We start from the raw sequence: 20,221 nt of genomic DNA, 5'->3' as shown, positions 1-20,221 counted from the left end.
AATGAGCTACCAGATCATAATAAATGTTCTCACAGCTTAAAAACCAAACACCCTTCAAAGCAGAATTACACACCAATAAATTATTACTTGTGGAAAATATACACTTCCAATTGCTGCAATGCCGAAACACAAACACACACATTCCCTTTCTCTCTGGTGTTATCACAGGAGCCAATTAGCAGGCCCCTGCTTTCTGCTCAGGCTTGTGTCAGGGGACATGTAGGGAGCCCACGAGGCTGCGAGAGGCCTCAGGGTAGCAGGAGAATTATCACTCTTTTCATCTCTCCGTCTCTCATGCATCCTTGCATACACATATCCACTATCTGCTCGGAGCAAGCGTATTTCCCTTTCTTTCTCTCCTTCCCTCTTTCCTTTTTTTTGGCGACACAGGCCTTCAGCCAGCAAAGGTCGATCCTGAAAATTATAGCATGCAAATGCTCAAAGCTAATTTATCTCAGGTACAGTGGCTGAATTGGACGACGTTCGATCAACATATGCATAACCTCCCCTCACAGATGAACCAGTCGATAGAGTTTACGTATGACCTCTGATCTCCCTGAACTCTACATGCAGGACAGCTTTGTGTGTATGTGTGTGTGTGTGTGTGTGTGTGTGTGTGTGTGTGTGTGTGTGTGTGTGTGTGTGGTGGGGTGGGGCAGTGGGGGGTCCACTTTTAGGTATGTCATCACAATAAATGCTGATCAAAATCTATGTTTATGTTGCAACCTGCAACATGACTTTTAGTGATGGAGTGTTCAGGGAGACCAAGCAGATTGCTGGAGCATGTGCTGGACCGAGCTGTGTGTGTGTGTGTGTGTGTGTGTGGTTGCTGAGAGTTTCATCCTTTTCACACTCCTTCCCACCCCCTCATCCTTCTTTCTTTCCTCTCATCCCTCTGTGCCCCCTGCTGAGCGCCTGGTAGGTGGCTCATACACACGCACACACGCACGCATCCAGAAAACACACAGTAAGCCCTGGGCAGGCTGTAGATCGCTGTAGATCCCCCTCTCTCCTCTCCACCACAGGGAGGAGAGGAAAAGTAGGGGATGATGGGAGAGAAAGGAGAAAAGATGAGGATGGGTGGGGATGAGGAGAGAACAGTATGAGTGGACACCTGTCTTCTGTCAAGCCCCTGTCTACCTGTCTGTTTCTCCACTGTGGGCTGATGTCTCTCTTTCTGGCTGAAGATGCTGAAATGTTGCTGAATGAGTCTGATTCAATCTGAAGGGAATAATTAAGACACTGGGTGAAAAGTAAAGGAAACTTATCAAGAATGTAATAATAACCAAATATCATTACGTGTAAATATCTGTTTGTATCTTTTTGAGTTGAATCTGTTGTCTTTGTTTTTTCGGTGTGTGACGATGGCAGGAATGGAGACAGCAGAGTGGAGGCAGTAGATAAGATAAGTGCTCTTTATTTCTGACAGAGTCATTTAGCTGTGGATGAAGAGAAGAGAGCAGGAGAGGACGGGGAGGAGAGAGTTATAGTTATGGAGCTGTCGGAGGTTTGGGAGTGTTGAATGAAATGAGGTCCGGAGGAGAGAAGGCAAACAAAGGTGGAGAGGGAGCGAGAGGGAGGCGTCTACGTGACCTTGCAGTCGGAGAAACAGACGGATGAGGAAGGAGAACACGTTTCCTCTAAATCATGTGCTGTGCTGTTTTTTCCTTTCTCACTGTAACTCAGTAAAACATGTCAGCCTAAGGCCACTTGCTATATCTCTGAATCGCTGTCTGCTTCAGCCTTAATTCCCCACAATGACTGAGGATGTACCTGAGTTTTAGTACTAAATTGCACCGCACTCACACAGCCTCTCACACACACTCGCGCAGGATTATAGAAGGTGTTTCTTTGTCATATATTTGCTTGTATTGAGGCATCAAACTGTCAGAGACCTCCTGTCACGTCTGCCATTTTCTTCTCTCCCCTTCTGTTCCTCGTACGAAGAAAAGTATTTATTTTCACTTATCAAAGCCCTTTACCCCCGAGAGAGAGAGAGAAATTGCAGTGTTTGCAATAAGCTGTGTGTGTGTGTGTGTGTGTGTGTGTGTGTGTGTGTGTGTGTGTGTGTGTATCAGGGGGATGTGGAGCAATGCTGGGGGTTATTATGAAGAGACTGAGATGCGACAGGAGATTTCTCTGATTGGGAATAAAACACTATCTTATCTATTTAAATAAACCCCACTGCAATTCATCTACATAAACACACATGCACACACACACACACACACACACACACACACACACACACACACACACACACACACACACACACACACAACACAAACACACACACACACACAGAAAATTAAAGGAATATATTGAACGGCATAATAAAGTAAAGACATTCACTGAAGCGCACACAAGAAAAAAGTGCTTGTAAACAAATACCGGAGCAAATTCACAAAGGGATTTGTAATAATTAAATTGCAATGATCGCCCTATTTTAGCTCTCACTTTGAAGATAAAAAAATAGTGTTGGAGCAGAGACGTGAGGAAGAACCGTCCTAATAGAACATGAAAAGAACATCTAATTATTCAAAGGAGAGCAGTCACTGTAGGAATAATATAAAATAAACAAATAAAAAGGTTTCATGCAAAAAAATCTTTTCTCAAAGAAAAATGATTAAAAGTTGCAAAAAAAGAACGTAACTATGATTTTTGAATCAGCAGAAGCTTCCAGATGAGCTGAGCTGAGGCAAACCAGTTAGCTGTGGTCGTCTCATCCTCTGACACTGACCTGCCGACCTTTGACCTCTGCATGAGCAGAGGAGCAGAACCTGTACTTGACCTGTGACCTTGTCGCATCTTTAATAACCAGCTGCCCCCCTGCAGGAATGCACAACTACGCAAATGTCAATAAGACAAGAGACATGCAAAAGATGGATTCACTGGAGCCGTGTGTGTTAGTGTGTGTGTTAGTGTGTGTGTGTGTGTGTGTGTGTGTGTGTCTTTGAGACAGTAAACTATGAGGGGAGAAACAGTGATGTATGTTGGGTCTGCAGTCTGACGCTGCAGATGTTCACCCCAGGTGGTCTGACTTTAATAGTATGCCACTTTTTTACAGGCCCTTTAATTCACTTCAGATAAAGCAACATAAAATACACAGAGTAGAACTTTGTGTGAGAGTGTTAAAAATAGGATGTTTTAGCTTTTTTTAATTGAAATTGTGGTACATACAATTTAAATTCTTCTTTAGATTATAAATCTTGTTTTAGACCGGGTGCATATTTGTAATTCATTTGCTTCCCCTGTGTTCTCATGTACTTCACCTGCTGTCTATTTAAAGCATCTGTTATATGAGGGACCTGACGATGCCTGTGGCCAAAGTCACTATTCACACAATTACCCCAGTGACGTTAAACATGGATTATCGACTGAATGTACACAAACATCATCCTGTGTGATGGACTCCTTTCATTAATTACTCTGAGCAGAAAAAAAGGCCTCTTGCATTTCATGAAAAACAGAAAGAGTGAAAGACCAGGATGTCTTACAGTCTGATGAGAGCTCATCACAGCTTGAACTGCACTAACCTGAATAAAAGGTGCTATTCAGATAAAGTTTGATTTATTCATTGATTGATTTTGAAAATGAGCAGGAGACAGACAGAGGGTGTGGAGCCCTCTCTGTCCTCAGTTTGTCTCAGCAGGACGTTACAGTACAACACTTTAACGTCCTGCATATTCAAACAGGCTAAAAGCTCCTGTCTCATATTTACCCTGTTCATCTCTCTCTAGTCTTTTCTGTCACCGTGTGTGTTAACCTTGAACCATACTTCTTGAAAAGAAAGAGAGAGAACGAGTGAAATGAGAGAGGCTCAACACTCTCCCCTCATTACAAGTGAATAGAAAAAAAAAAGAGGATGATGATGAACTTCTACAGGGAGTAAATTTAAAGAAATGCACTGTGCAAAATCTTACAATGAATTTCATATTTTTTATTTGTATATATTTTATGGTCCTTATTTCTTTGTTCTTGTATGGATAATATATAATCTGAATTAACAAACACAAACAAAACCCAAGAAAAACATATTTGTTAAAATCCCCAAAAAGTTAAAATAAAAAAAAAGTTAAAATCAATAGTTTGCCCTTTTTCAAATATTCATCCCAAAATCACATCACAAAGTTTACATTGCTGTTCTTACTGGTGAGCCAGTGGGTGGGGAAGATCAGAGAGAATGAAGAGTTTCACTGTCTGTGTGCTACACTGGAAAAATTAAAGTCTTTTGCAATACTTCACGTATCAAACAAGTACAAATACACACACTCACTGTGTTGACTGTAGTTAATGTGCACAAAATCTATTTCTCTTTGTTGGATAGTGATACTTGTCGCTGGCATTCATAATTATTCTAATGCTAGAATACACTGACAACACGATCACACACACACACACACACACACACACACACACACACACACACACACACACACACACACACACACACACACACACACAGCCAAAAGATATCTTTCTTTGCAGTAGAAATCTGTAATTAATTTAAAATAATGAAAACACCCTGAGACAGAAGGAGCCTACAGATGATCCCTGATGTTTTGTTGTTATATTCATTTGTCAGTAGGAAACCTGACTCACTCGACTCCTCTTCACCGTCTCATTTGTAAAGACACCTTCAGTCAGTTAGTGACCGCTGTCTTTAGCTGCAAACCAAACCACAGCTTGTCTCCTCCTCTCCTCCCCTCTCCTTTTCTCTCCTTGTCGTCTTCCAGCCCATTAGAAGCAGTTTTTTTTTCTTTTTTTGTCATGAATCTTTAAACAGCCTTTTCATGTGGAGTGGGCCAGCCGAGTCTCTGCAGAGCACTGACCTGTGCTGCTAAAACAAATATTCTGATGTGGACGCTGCACAGGTTAGACCTTGTTCACATCTCAGGACTCTCGCAGCTATGTGCCGTATCTTAAATTCTATGCAATCACATTAAAATGCAAGAGACAAAAAGTCTGTCTGAATTTTAATGTAGTTTTATAACAATATTTCTATCTACACTCTATGAAATATAAAGGATACTGTAGTTAATTTGCAGCGCTGTTTGCTAACTGGAATAGCTCCACGCAGAGCCGCCGATGTGTTTGCTCTCCTGTTTAGACTGAGAGGAATCGGCAGGGACCAGAGAGAGGAAGAGAGCTGATGCTTGTGAACGTAGCGTCTCTGCATCTCTTTCTCCGTCTTGACACAAATGTGTGTTTGCTTGTCCAGGCATGCACACGGCTGCACACATGAACACACACATACCTCCCAACAGTAAATAAAGCAGTGCAGTCGGGTCACAATCACAGTAAACCACACAAACGACGACCATCTGTCTCTTTGTCTCTGCCTGTACGAGTCAATGAGCCTCACTGGCAACAGTTCATACTACACTGCCCCAACACAATAACATTCAGCATCCAGTTTCAAAAACCATGAAAGAATATCTGTGAAGGGGAAGTGGAGATTCATTATTCCTCTCCCTCCCTCTTATCACTCTCTCGTTTCCTGTTTGCCAGGCGACGTCCCTCCCTCTCTTCCTGTAAATGAGTGATTTATCAGCCTTAATTGCTGGCAGTGGCTCATGTGGTCATGTGACCACAACTTGACAGCATGTGATAAATACACCCTGAAAATTAAACCCTGCACTGCAAACAGAAACACACGCTCCTAGCATCGTATCTGCATTGCGTTCTGATAGTGACCAAAACCAAACTGGCCGAATACAAGCAGTGCTTTAAAAAAAATTAAAAATTCTCAGCTTGTGATGCGCTTTAAAAGCAAAATGTTGTTGTGATAAATGACATTTATCAAAGTGAGGCAAAGGGCAAACTGAAAAAATGTACAATCAATAATGATAGAGCAAGTAAATCTATTGTTATGAGGTGTTTCACAGCAGTACCCCATAAAAACTGAACACACACACACACACACACACACACGTACAGTAGAATCTATCACCCCGGCTCACATGTGTTTCCTCCTCACAGTGTTCAGCGGCGGGATGCTGACTGAAGGGCCTGCACTGCTCAGTTCATGCATCTTATTGTTACATGGAGCCAGTTCTCAACCAGTGACCTTTTTATTCACCACGCTATACATTGTTAAAATAATGTATGAGGTGTCTCAGCCAAAGCCACTTCATTGTATTGTGTAAGACACAACAGAGGTGGTGTGTGAGTGTGTGTGTGTGCGTGCGCATGTATGTGTGCGTGGCATTCATGGATTTGCACAGAAAATGGTGAATGCAAACGTGCAGGAGAAAAAACATGTTTGGTGCGAAAAGAACAAACAGCATCGTGTCCGTGTCAAGTATAATTTTGCATGTTTCAACTAATAAAAGTAGATTCACATCATCCGTCCTGCAGCGTACGTCGACGTCCTTCTGCTTCTTATAAATCGACGAAACGGTAAAACGCATTTATGATTGTGTTTTTGCTGCTGTTATATGACAGATGCTTTTCTTAATGGAAAGTCATCTGGTGTTTGCAGGCTCAAACGTGTAAAATCGCAAAAGAACAAGAGAAAGATTAAATGAAACCACATCGTACAAAGAAGGGACGGCAATAAAAATGAGCGGACATCAAGATGAAAATGAAAAGCAAAATATGACAAAAGCTGATTTTTGGAGATTCAACTTTAATCTTGTGTCCTATAGTATTTTTTTCCTCGGCAGCATGTCTATTAAAAAAAGTAATATCAAACTTGTCCAGCTCATAAGGTTTAGAGTTAGATGATGATGAAGAACCCGCTCTCAGGCTGTCGCTGCACAAAAAGAAGCAGTTGCAAATTCGGGCACGCACAAATAGAAATGCAAAATGAATACGACTAAACTTGTATTTGCGTGTTGTATATTTAAATGCAAATGCTTTATTCTCTTTCTGCTTTATTCTCATCTTTTCTGCAAAAATAATGAACTTTTACCATCTATGTTTAAATTGCAATCCACTAATGAGCCACTTAGACTCAACCCTGATCTCTGTCTCATTTTCTCTAGAAGCTCAAACAAACGCAAGTTGTGCACTGTGGCACCACATTAATCTCCTCTGACGAAACAGAAGTCAGGAAGACTGAAGAGTAAGAGTCAGAGTCAGACAGAGGAGGGACAGACACAGATAGAGACGCATGGAGCCAGTCTCACTGTGGTCCTGACAGACTGATGTCTACCTGCAAACTGTTAAATGTTTGACCTTTGCTGCACTCATACTAATAAGATGATTTCACTATTTGGACTGAAGCATCTACTGAGAAAGGAAGTGTGTGTGTTTGCATCCTTTGCCCTACTTGCGTCTATTGTGTATATTTTTTGCAGGTTTGCATATTGCATATATGAATGCCTGCGTTAAACAGGTAAGACAGCAGAGTGACTCCAGCACCTTGCCTTTCCTCCTCCTTATTTATTTGTCTGTATTAGTTAGCTCCTTCTCAGCACTTAAAATTAATGTCATCCAGCAGAAAATAGAGGCTGAAAGCTAAAAATCAGCACTTTCCCTGCAGCCTGGTTATTTATCAAGCTAACAAGGAGAAGATGCATCCCGTTTCAGCCACGGCCCAGGAAATATGTGCCATTAAAGCCCAAAGCTTGTGTTGGAGAGCCGGGGAATAAAAGTGAGGGTGTCAGGGAGAGGGGATGGACAGCACCACCAGCAATATGGATGCAGAGACACCGGCAGACACATTTATATAAGTGATAATAGATATACTTTCATAGACGCACAGACACACACACACATTCTGTGTGTGCTGCATGTGTGTATATGAAGTGCTGATTTGCTGATAGCTATAAAAGACGATCCTTCAGGGGATACAGGAGACGTAGTTTGGAGCTTTGAATAAATCATGTGTTGCTTAGCACGAATTTTCTCTTTAGGAGCAGGGTGTTGAAACACATCCCGAGGACTGTTAGTATTGTGCCCGTGTTAACATCTCTATAGCATCAGGAGCTAACGCTGGAGTGTTGGAATTCAATTAGACACTGGGTGCAATGCTAAGCAGCTAGCAGTGGGCAGTCACCGCAGGGAAGAGAGAGGGGAGAGGATGATGACGCGAAGGGAGAGAAGAAGGAAAGTGTGTGTGTGTGTGTGTGTGTGTGTGTGAGGAAAAGGAGGCTGCGGGCGAGAGGAAGGCCCCGGGCAGCTGGCTGCGGTGATTCAGGGGAATACATTATATCACACTAACCGGCTGATCACAAGTTCCTCTCTCAATCATGCTGTGAACACAACCTGAGGAAAACAGTGCCTCTGAGGCTCACACACACACACACACACACTGGTTACAGCTTTATGACTAATTATGTTTTAATAAAACAATACAATCCAGGCTTAAACAACTGAAACATCAGAGAGAAAATTGTATATTATCAAAAGAGGAGCGGGTAGATGTTTGGAGGTTTGGCTCAAGGCTCTGCCTGAATATCGTCTTCTCAGTAGTTTAGAAGAAAGTATGAACACTTAACACATTTTTTAAAAACAACCCAGATCTAAATACAGTTATTCTTTGTTCACTTTGTGTATCTTTACAACTGCAGAGAATTTTTTCCCCCTGTTTTTATTGCACAAAGCCAACTCTACTTTCCTCGTCTTGTTTCGGAGCAGGTCTGGTAATGAGCATTCATCCTGTTCACATCCTCCCTGTCATTTGGATTTTGTGGATGGAGGGATGACGTCCGTGTCACTATCAAGATGGTATCGGTGCAATAAGTGTAACACCGGGCGGCTAGATGTTATATATATATCCCAGGCAGTGAAGGGAAGTGAAGTGTGTCAAACTGGGGATGGAACAAATTCTGTTCCCCACAGAAAGACCCCAACACAGCTGCAGGGAAATAAATAAATAAAATATGGGCAATGTATTGAAAATTATAATCTAGCATCTGATGTCTAATTGTGGATTTTTGTTTCAGTATCGGAAGCAATACAAATATTTTTGAATTTTGTTTAATTCTCATTTCTATGTCGGCCACTGTGATGAGAATTAATCCAAAACATGTTTGATATTTTTACTTTTCTCATTCATCCATATTTAAAGGTGATACATCATTTTCTAAAAGGTTTTTAGAGGTTTATGTTAACAGCCTATATGTCATTTAAAGAGATGATTTCCTATTTCACTCTGTTACACTTGCACACCGACTGTATGCATGTGCACATGTGTCTACAAAAGCCTGACCTGCCTGCTGTCAGCCACAGAGGCAGACACCCCGTGTCCCTGTGCCCCCTCTCCTCATGTGGTGGACTCCCCCCATCACCATGAGAGGGGAGATGAGTTGGAGGGGGAGGAATGACGAGGGGATATCGGAGGGGAAAGAGGGAAAGATGTGGGTTGGGGTGGTGAGAGATACAAGGGGAAGAGATGGCGGCAGTGTAGTGGGTGGGGGCTCTGAAGCTTCCTCTAATGTGGCCCTCCACTCCCCTGCTTGTGACCTCAGAGCTCCTGACAGCCAGAAAGTGCTGAAGCATGCAGGTGTCCTAATGCTGCAGCCACACACAGGCGAGCGCAGGAGCTCTCTCTCTCTCTCTCTCTTTCTCACACACACACACTCTGTCGTTCTTAACTCCTTCCCCGCCTCCATCCACACCGTGTCAATACCATCACATCTCATATGCATCAGACTGTTTATAATTAGTGTAAAAAAAAAAAAAAATGGATGCGGATGAAGAGCATATCAGATGCAAAACAGGCGTGTGCCTCACAATGCTGAGCACAGGAGGAAAGTAGAGTGTATTCTGTCTGCTGCACAGTAAAATTAGCCGATGCTGATGCTGTACTTTCTTCTGTCCAGCACAGTGTAAAACCTGAGGTGTCCAGAGAGTGTCCTGTCCTGTCCTGTCCTGTCCTGTCCTGTGTGTGTGTGTGTGTGTGTGTGTGTGTGTGTGTGTGTGTGTGTGTGTGTGTGTGAGAGTGTGTGTGTGTGAGAGTGTGTGTGTGTGTGTGTGTGTGAGTGTGTGTGTGTGTGTGTGTGAGTGTGAGTGTGTGAGTGTGTGTGTGTGAGTGTGTGTGTGAGTGTGTGTGTGTGTGTGTGTGTGAGTGTGTGTGTGTGTGAGTGTGTGAGTGTGTGTGTGGGGGGGTTTAGAGATAGAGAGTTGTATTACAGTGGTGATGAGTCGCTTGGCTGCGAGGCTGATACCTCAGCAGCACCCAGCATTGACCAGGCCTTTAAATAAAGCCTTCGATCCTCCAGCAGCAGAGAAGGTCACCGCCTGCCTCTGGTTACCCTGCCTGTCTGTCTGCATCCACGGCCAGGAGCCCTCCCGCCCTCTCGCCATCCCTTCCGCCCTTCCCTTGTCTCCTCACCGCCTCCTCACCCTGGTGTTAATGTCTGCATTCAAATCCAGGTGCCTTCATCTGCTCGGCCCCTTTACCCCCCCCCCCCCCCCCCCCCCCCCCCCCCCCCCCCCCCGTAAATTCGCAGTCGTTCCTTTTCCTCTGTTCTCTATACTTGCAACCACAAAAGCACAAAGACATAGCCCTCGCTTTGCTTCGCACACTCAATCATCCTCGGCCCTCCTCTGCAATCCCCACATCTGTCCATCTGCGTGTCAGCCAGAAATAAAAAATAATGTGCCGTGTTAGTCTCCACAGAGAGAGCAGAGAGGGTGAAGTAAGTCAGGGGGTTCAGCACAAAGGTCAGAGGTTTTGGACCTCATCCCATGAGCTCGGTGCATGTCACCCTCCTGTCTGTCAGGCAGCACTGTCAGAGCCCCCAAAACAGAGAAGTGTACAACACTGCACACGATAAATGACCGAGACGAAGAGAAGAAGTTTGGATGTCAGAGAGCTAAATATGAAGTGAGGAAAAATTACATCTGTTAAGAACACCCAGGTTTATGTCCTCCAAAATGAGTGTTTCCTCTTCAAATTGGAACTTGGAACTTTCAGGATTTTATAGAGCTTCTGTTTGTTTGTCCATGTAAAGAAAGATTGTTCTCAAATTGTTTGAATTAGCAGCAGTAAGCAGAGAACAGAAATATAATATTTTAGAGTTACTATTCATGTTTCCAGTTCATTAAAAACTATAAACTCAAACATAATCAAAGTTTGTGAAAATAAAAAATGTACATCGTTCTGTTTATCTCATATTATAGCTGATTGAATTTTATTTTACATGCATGCAAACCTTCCTTTTGTTTTTCTTGAACCTGATTGAAAGTGGAGACGATTGATGCCGGCTCCTCCAGTGAATAAATATTAGAATTTCAAAACGAATGTAATAAAATAGACAATATGAATTAGCCTGATGTGAACATTACGTGTGTGTATATTACGAACTGCGTGTTTTGATGAACTTGCAGAAGATATGAAATTAAAATCTCCTGCATCACTATATCACTTTTACATACAATTTTATTTTAGTTTCAAATTTGCTTTTTACATTGAGCTTGTATTAACTGAATGTGTTTTGCAGAGTAAAGGAGCGTTAGAGAGGGAGTGAATGGTGCAGCTTACCTCAGACTAGAGGTTGAGGGCGCAGAGATCACAGCTCTCTATCACAGATGGAGGAATTTTCTTGACGTCCTGCAAAGACAGGAAACAGAAATTAACTTTAAAACACACTGAAATCAAACAACAGTGAAACACAAACTAGTATAAACAGTAAGTCCTGACACAGCTTTGTCTCAGACGTGGCTTTGAATTTAAGTGACATGGGTGAAAAAAAATGACAGAGGAAGCAAAGCTCAAATTACAATTTAAAGTTAAGGAACGTTAATTATTTTATAAGACAATCACTAGAACCAAATCACAATTTTAGACACATTGAAAAATAGTTTCCCAGAATATTTCAAAACAATTACTTTAAATTTAATTTACAATATTCTATCAAGCAATTCAGAATTACACAATTTAAATAAACAATTTAGAGAGATGAACAATTCAGAATATTTTATATAATATATTACAAGAACAGCAGCACAAAACAGAAACAAGAATAAATCAAATCTCAATTAAATAATGTTCAATCAATCAGTTTCTATGTTTCTACTAATATATTTCATTTCCTCACTTTTTAAAACACATGCACATACACTTGATTCACATAATGCTTGCTTGCTCACACACTCATACCTCACATGCACAAACACACAACCACACACACATGCATGCACGCATTGATTTTAAAAGTGAAATCATAAAATATCAGAATCTGAAATATAGTTCAGGTTATTACGTTATAGTCTGATGATAAAACATACAACTACAACTCTATAACTTCAGATCATTGAATTAAAATTATTTGTTGAATTTGGTTCAATCAGTAACTTGAAATGATAAAATCCAGAATGAGGTCATTCAGTTTAAAAGGACCATATTTGTATGTTCACATTATTTGAGTGCAGGTATGTCTGAGAGCAGAGAGCATTCCCACACATGTATGTGAACGCAGCATATGTGAGCATTAAGCTGTATGAACACATGTCAAGGACGACTGTGGAGAAAGGAAACATGCTTTCAAAACCAAGCATCCAATCATCCGGGAAAAACTTTTCACTGGGAGAAATGAGGCGAAGGAGCGACAAAGTATATTAATGCCCCACAATCCATCTTTAAGCAACAATGAGAACCATTCATTTCCCCATAATCCGATTCACACTGGGGCCAAATGGACTCTGACCCATTCAGCTGCAGCGGAGCCCCCAGTGACAGACCTACAGCAGAGAGAGGGCTGCCGTCACCTGGAACACGTCCTGAAACATCAACATGGGCACAATCCCAGCACTACTGAGAATTCTAACTTCCAGCTGTGGTGTGGCTACACAGAAATACACACACACAAACACACTCACACGCACACACTCACACGCACACACACACACACACGCACGCACACACACACACACACACACACACACACACACACACACACATGCAAAGCTGTCCTTTGTGGAACATGGAACTTGATAAACACATACACAGTCACACACAGACAGACATGTATACATACTCGCACATGCAAACACAACGCACACATTCTTGTCTGCACGTGTTTTTTGTGTGCACTGCTGCTAAGTCAAATAAGCACACATGCACACACAACACACACACACATGCACTGGGCTTGATAGAGGGGAAGTGAGGACCACGTGCAGAGGGCTGCTACATGGCAGCAGTGTGTGGGGTCAAGGCCTTTCCCAGGTACAAATGAAAGCGAGAGGAGATACTTTGGAAGAGCTGAACAACACTGTGGGTCACCTTGCCTGGCAAAGAGATCAATGTCTGTTTGACTGGCTGAGAGAGAGAGAGAGAGAGAGAGAGAGAGAGAGAGAGAGGGTAAATCACCTCTTGCTTCATTGAAATGCAGGTAAAACACACAGGGGTCGGACTCAGCTTCACGCTCCACACTGTATAAAACAACTTGTGCATGTGCAGACTTATACACGCAGACAAACTGCACACGAACACACACACACACACACACACACACACACACACACACACACACACACACACACACACACACACACAGTAGCATAATGCACTCAGTTTCCAAACACCACCACGTTCGCTTCGGTCCAAAACACACCACTCCACTGACTCTGTGCCCTGCAACTCAACTCACTGTCGAAAACATCAACACAGCCTCAGCTCTGTTTATCTGTGAATCAGAATATTGTGATCACTTATAATTAAATCATGATCAGCTTTCATCTGTTGCCCTTTAGTTATGCATTCTGTGGAGACCCTCTTATACAAGCAAATGCAAATCGTACATTTGAATTCTAACGTACACAAAACACGAGACACACTAAATGTGCGGATTCTTTTTTCACAGCTGAGGATTTGGCATTGATCTCATTTCAACACAGGACTACAGGACTGGATCCAGACTTTCACATCACCCCCACTCTTCCCGTGAGTCTATTTACTGGGAGAAAGAATCACCATGTAAAGCCAATGAGAGACACGGAGGTGGTGGAACCAACCTTCTTTACGGCTGCTGCATTCTCACCACATGCACAGCAGCGACAGGAGGGGACAAGTTAAATTATTGAGGTTTCAAATAAATGACACATAACTCAGGACACTGGGAGACAGAAGGAGAGAGAGAGTGGGAGAGAGAGAGGGAGAGGAAGGGAGAGAAGCTCTGGCTTTGCAGGACTAGATGAAGGACGGACCACAGAGGAACATGAATGCAGCTGATTTAAATCACTTTAAATGTAAATGTTTATCGTGTGGAGTGATGCAGATGTGCACTGAGTGAAAGAGATGGAAATTGTTTCCTCTTTTGAATGCGAATATGTTTTCATCCCTTTGAGGGGGATTTGACGTAAGGACGAGAGCGCGCACACACACACACACACACACACACACACACACACACACACACACACACACACAGGAAAAGAAGACGAACGTACACAAAAGACAACAGTTGTGTTACAAAATGAGATGTGACTCCTGCTGTTACAAACTACATTGAAGTAATTGAATTATTTTTAATTTACCAAGAGATAATAACACCTTCAGGTAATAGTTGTTTTTATATTTTTGAGAAATACCACATGCTTATTGCTCAACTAGTTATAGCAACAATGAATTAATATAGTGTGTGTGTAGAAACATTTATACAGCCTATCTTTTTTGCACCTGTGTCCTTTGCCCTCAACTTTATCTGCGCTATATGAGATTAAACTAAAATTATTTGTTTTACTTCCATTTATTTGTATTCATTTTAATTGACGTATAGAAGCATCTCAATGACGTGACTAAATCCTGTAGATTGAATCCACTCAGCTACAGCAGACACACACACACACCCTTCATCACAATGTCAAGTAACAGACGATGCCTGCGAGTTATCGAGCACCCGCACAAACAGACTCTAAACTGTGCGCACGTCCTTTGTCATATTAATTCTGAGGCATTAAAGCGAAGTACATGATGATGATTCAAATGTCAATACTGATAAATCTCAGAGTGATTTCCCATACTTGACCTAAAAGAGAGAGTCCAATATTGTGACAGCAGACAACTGCATTATCTTTAATAACCTAATCATTGGACAGACTGCAAATGATTCCAGTGCAGAAGTCAATATGCTGAGCCCGAGAATAGAATCACAGCTCATACTGGTGAGATTAATAATGTGGCCTGTGTGTGTGTGTGTGTATATACACGTACTTCAGTCTTTACAAATGAAGGAGCGGAAGCAACAGACGGTGAATCTGGTCGAGTGCTGAGAAATGAAGAGGAAGTGCTAAAATGTTTCCCCTGCCTTCTGTGCTCCCTCAACACAGGAAGTGAATCAGTGCAACTAAGTCCTCCTGCCCGCTGGTGTGTCTGCAAGTCAAAACACACAAAAACAAGAACACAGCATCCCACACGATTTCCACAGCCGGCAAATGAGCAACAATTTTCCACTGTATCAGTCTTACGCTTTGAACTGAACGCAAAACACTGTGAAAACCTGTGAGCCACTACAGAGAGCTCCTGTCTGTCACACAACACTGCTGATGTCCAGGTGAGACCATCCCGAGCCAAATCCTCAGGCTCCCGGCAAAACTCAGCCGGTCTGCCTCACACAGGTGCCGAGGAAGAAGTATAGCATCTCCAGTTCTAGGTTATAACACAAATGTAATTAAACAGCACACTATATTGACCTAATCAGATAGGAGGGCCATAAATTAGTGGACACATGCTCACTAAAAGGCCCTCTCCCCTCAGCTAGGATGCATCTCTGATCGTTTATCATCTGAAAGGAGCAGGAAGGCAGCCAGCATTTCTCTCCCTCTCTCTCTCTCTCTCTCTCTCTCCTGCTCTATCTCTGTCTCTCACTCACTTTTAATCACAGAGAAGATCATTCCTTCAGGCATGAGAGCATTATGCTCGCCCGTCTTGTCCCTCACTCTGGGTGAACGGGAGCCAACAGGGGCCAGGTGACTGCTGCACAGGTGGAAGAGCACAGAGCTGACGTGCACACGCTTTGTCTCCAACTCCACGTGCAAACATGCTCCTGCTGTCCTGCATTTAAAAGCATCCACAGCTACACACATATTCATAAAAACAGGAAAGCACTCTTCATGTGCCCAGACAGAGCAAATCCAAGCACTCAGACTGTCAAAGGTCGAGCAGCAGGAACAGATAACATCCCTTCTCCACACATGGAAACCACACAGGTTTCCAGCAGCATGCATTGTGGTGACAGTGACCTTGCATAACACACAGGACCCTGCATAGCTTTTATCTGAACCACATACTGTCCTCAGTGAGTTCCCCAGGAGAAGAACCTCTGCGGGCCAGATTCAGTCCAGACTACACCATGACCTGACCAGTCTTTACAAAAACAAATTACTCGGACTCCTTCTGAGGCTTTTATTCTTCCAGCACCCTGACGTCACACATCAAATGAAAGGATCTTTACGCACGTGGATCAACACAAAGTGTCGCGTGTCAGGACGACAACAATAAATGTAATTTAGACTAAATAGAAACAAGGTCATAAAACAGCACAATTATAGTTTACCTGCATTAAATATATCATCAGATACAGCTAAAATTGAAATTCATATATTTAGAATTACACTATTACACGTTTTGTTGAGTCATTTTTATTTCTAACATTTAAATTTTCGTCTGTGCTCGATTTAGAAATGAGACTTTCCACCCGCAGCGCACATTCAACAAGTGCACATCTGCCGAGGAAAAAGTGCAAGTTTACTCTAAAATCAATCATTAACATTTTTAGGACACACGCAGCACAGTTATAAGGCCCCGAGGACAAACTTTAATTATGTTAAAATATAGTCAGCGGTTTGATGCGCTTTTTCTGCTGCACGGTTTTTTAAAAGAGAAATTTCAGAGCTTTTGTCTTTAATTGCGCAACAAGTTGAGGCGGTCATTTTTATTTCTCTAAAAGAAAAAGTCATATATAAAAAAAAGAAAATTTAATGAAATAATTTGGAGTTTGGTTTTAAGGAATAAAGCAATGAATAACGTGTGGGATAAAATGACTTACAGCGAACATATATTAGAGATGAGCATGATCTTGGAGCTGCTATAATTTAAATCCAAACCAGATGTTCATGAGCAGATGTTTATATTATCTCAACATCTGTTTTGGATATTTTCTTCTGTTTTCAGTTTAGAAAACTCCTCAAAGACACATGTGACAAACAACATGCAAAAGGAAATAGTAACAATAAATAATAAACATGTTCAGGAGAATGTCTGTATCCATCCATGAAGGTTCATTGATGAATGGTACATTTATTAAATTCCATTTTGATGAAACAGTGAACACGACACCTGCCTGTTAACTGGACTGTCCAGACAATGCATTAGAGCATCACAGAAGATGTTTGTGGCTGCAAGATGATTTATCTTCAATTATTCTACAACATGTTATTTCAATTTCCACACAGTTTATTCACCGAGTAAAGACCCACAGGGCTTCTGGTTCCACTTAATTCCGTTCCTTCGAATGAAAGGAAAACACACTAACGACGAACTGCAGACAAAAGAGATCAAATGTTGCAACAATGTTTTTGCGCAGACAAAGTTGCCTGTTTGTGTTTTTCATTTATTTCAGGACATGCATCTTAATCTGCATCTTTTACTGCGCCAACATTTTATCTCCAGTCCCACTTGTTGATCTATTTAATCTGTTAGGAAAAATGAAATTTCTGCTAAACACCCCGATGCTGTTCACTTTCTCTATGAATCAATATTGCGTACAAAGTTGTTTTATTCCACAAAGTCATTTTCCCCACAAGGCTCCAAAAAAAGAAGCCTGTAAAACGTTCGCCCTGAACTTTTATAATATTGACGGATGAATGAACTTCTCCACTTTTTTTTCTGTTTCCCACAAATGATTCCCTCAAAAGGTGATGACGCTGAACAATGCAGTCATGATATATAACACAATCATTATACACAAATTCACAAAAAGAGGAAACAGAAGGAAAATAAGGTAAAAACACAGTCCGCACATGACCAGCATGCATGGCTTCACATCACAGTCCGTTTCACATCCATCTCCAAACTTCTGCCCGAAGACTTTGGATGCTTTTTTTTTTTATTAAGACACATGGATGATATGAAAATGAGATCATTCATATCAAAAATAACCTGAACACAAAATAAATTCACATTCAAAAATAAAGCTGCTGGTGCCTGAGGATTGTTTCATGTCGGGTGAGGATGGACGAGGCGCAGGATGAGGCTGTGTGAGCGGACCCGCTGCGACGTGCGGAGCAATTTACTCAACTTAAGTCCTTTAGAATATTTAGAAAACCTTCATTCATTTTTATTTTCACAGTCTTTTTGTGTAAAAGCCCATGTGTGCATCCTTTAAATGTGATCAAACAAAATCCTCACCCCGAAACAAAAAAAACCTCTGAAATACAGAAAAAGTGGAAAAACTTACTGAACTAACGCAGGTTTAACAAAAACAACACAAACACGCACAACCTGTGTTAAAGCTGCGCGCGAATTTAAAGTTGTTGTTTTTTTTCTCGTGTTTCTTTGTGAGGCCGGTTATTAAAACTTTTCAGCGCCGAGACTCACATGAAAAACTCCGGGGATGACGGGTTGTTGTCGCTGCTGGATCCTCCGTTTTCTCTGAAGCCGGTGCTGATGAGCTTCTCGTATTTCTCCTTGTAGGCGTCCCTCTCCCTGGCCAGCCGGGAGATCTCCTGCTTGAGGTGGTCCACCTGCTGGATGAGCTGCGTCTTCTCCCCCTCCAAGACGTGCCGCTGCTGGACCCGCTTGTACCGGCAGGACTGGGCATAGCCCCTGTTCTTTAATGTCCGCCTCTTCTGTTTCAGACGGATCACCTCTTCCTTGCTGACCCCCCGGAGCTGCCGGTTCAATTCCCGCACCGACATGGTCACCAGCTGCTCGTCCGAGAACCGATCCTCCATGCGCATGTGCTGGTGGTTTCCCCCCGCGCCGCCGCCGGACTGAGACCCGGAGGACGGGTGGTGAGCCCCTGTGTGGTGGTGGTGGTGATGGTGGTGATGGAGATGTGGAGCCCCGTTCTGAGCTGCGGCTGCAGCGATGACCGCGGACACCACGGCGGCCGCTGATCCCATCTCTTCCCCGGCCATGGCGCCTCCTGCCCCGGCTGCGCCGCCGAACTGCTGCCCCCTGGCATAGCCATCGAAGGTCTGGAGCTGGTGACTGCTGCTGATCAGCGCCTCTACGGCGTCCTCCGGGCTAAAGCCCAGAGCCTCGGGGTTCAACTGCTGTTGGTACCCGGTCATCCAGTAGAAATCCTCCAAGTGCGCCTTCTGTTCGCTCCCTGATCCCGGACTGGGCGCCGAGAAGCTTGGAGAGGGGGGAACCGAGCTGCAAGGCGTGCTCATCGGGGTGGAAGATAGGGATCCCCCGGCGACCAGGCGGCTGCACTGGCTGATGCTGCGATCGGGCTCCACCGGCTCCTTTTTCACTTCAAACTTCATCAGATCGAAGTCATTAACATATTCCATGGCCAGGGGACTGGTGGGCAGGTCGGAGTTGCTCATTGCCAGTTCTGATGCCATCCTCTTGCTGTTGACAGTCCTCCAAAGGGGGTGAGGAGCACCTGTCAAAGTGGGCTGCTGAGACACGCACTGAGCCAGCTTGATTTCTTTATTTATTTTCTTCAGAACCGAAGGAAAAGTGGGTTTTCTCGCACTAATTGCGCAGCGCAGGTTTTGGTTTTGCGCGTCGAGAAGTTTTTTTTTCTTCAGTCTGTGCCGCACAGACGCATTGGAGCAGCGCTGTTTCCTCCCTCTCTCCCAGCGTGCGGGTGTCTGAGCGCAGCTCTCTCTGTTTCTACCATTTAACACTTCATGGCTCCTTTTAGGATTAGTGCGCCAATTTGAGGAGGTTCACCAATGTGTCCCGGGCAAACAGTTGCCTTGTGGAGGAAGGGGGGGAAAAAAACCTCCACCCGAGGATTGATAGATTTTTTTTTCTAAGGGATCAGTCAGCCGACGAGTTAAAAAGCATTGCTTAGTTTTATAGGCGCCCTGACGTCACGACTGAAATATGAAATTGACCGAGACTCAGCCAATGAGAAGCGCAGCCTGCACACGTTATTAGCATAATAGTTCAGAAAGCAAAGTTTTCTGGACTGTCCGAGCTCATCAGCAGATTGACACGAGACTTTACATTTCATCCCTCTCTCTTGTTTTTACACGGAAAACAAAGAGAGAAGGAAAAAGCAAAGCACATCAGATCCTGAGGATTACGCACAGACACACGGTGAATATGAACCTTTATAGAATAGTACGCCCTCGTGATTTGAAC

General features: G+C 43.1%; 1 protein-coding gene across 1 annotated transcript in view; it reads right to left on the bottom strand.

Moving 5' to 3' along the window:
* The window catches only part of LOC109624218 (transcription factor Maf), a 48,026-nt gene extending 28,111 nt beyond the window's left edge, over positions 1–19,915 (bottom strand). Inside the window, exons 1-2 of the mRNA XM_069528935.1 lie at positions 18,494–19,915; positions 11,438–11,506 (exon numbers count right to left, since the gene is read on the bottom strand). Of these exons, the coding sequence (XP_069385036.1) occupies positions 11,479–11,506; positions 18,494–19,470 (1,005 nt within the window). The 5' untranslated portion in view covers positions 19,471–19,915 and the 3' untranslated portion in view covers positions 11,438–11,478. The remainder of the gene's footprint in view (positions 1–11,437; positions 11,507–18,493) is intronic.
* Positions 19,916–20,221: the final 306 nt, after the last annotated feature.

Source organism: Paralichthys olivaceus, chromosome 7, assembly GCF_024713975.1.
Source record: "Paralichthys olivaceus isolate ysfri-2021 chromosome 7, ASM2471397v2, whole genome shotgun sequence".
NCBI lineage: Eukaryota > Metazoa > Chordata > Actinopteri > Pleuronectiformes > Paralichthyidae > Paralichthys > Paralichthys olivaceus.
This window is presented reverse-complemented; position numbering and strand designations above follow the sequence as displayed.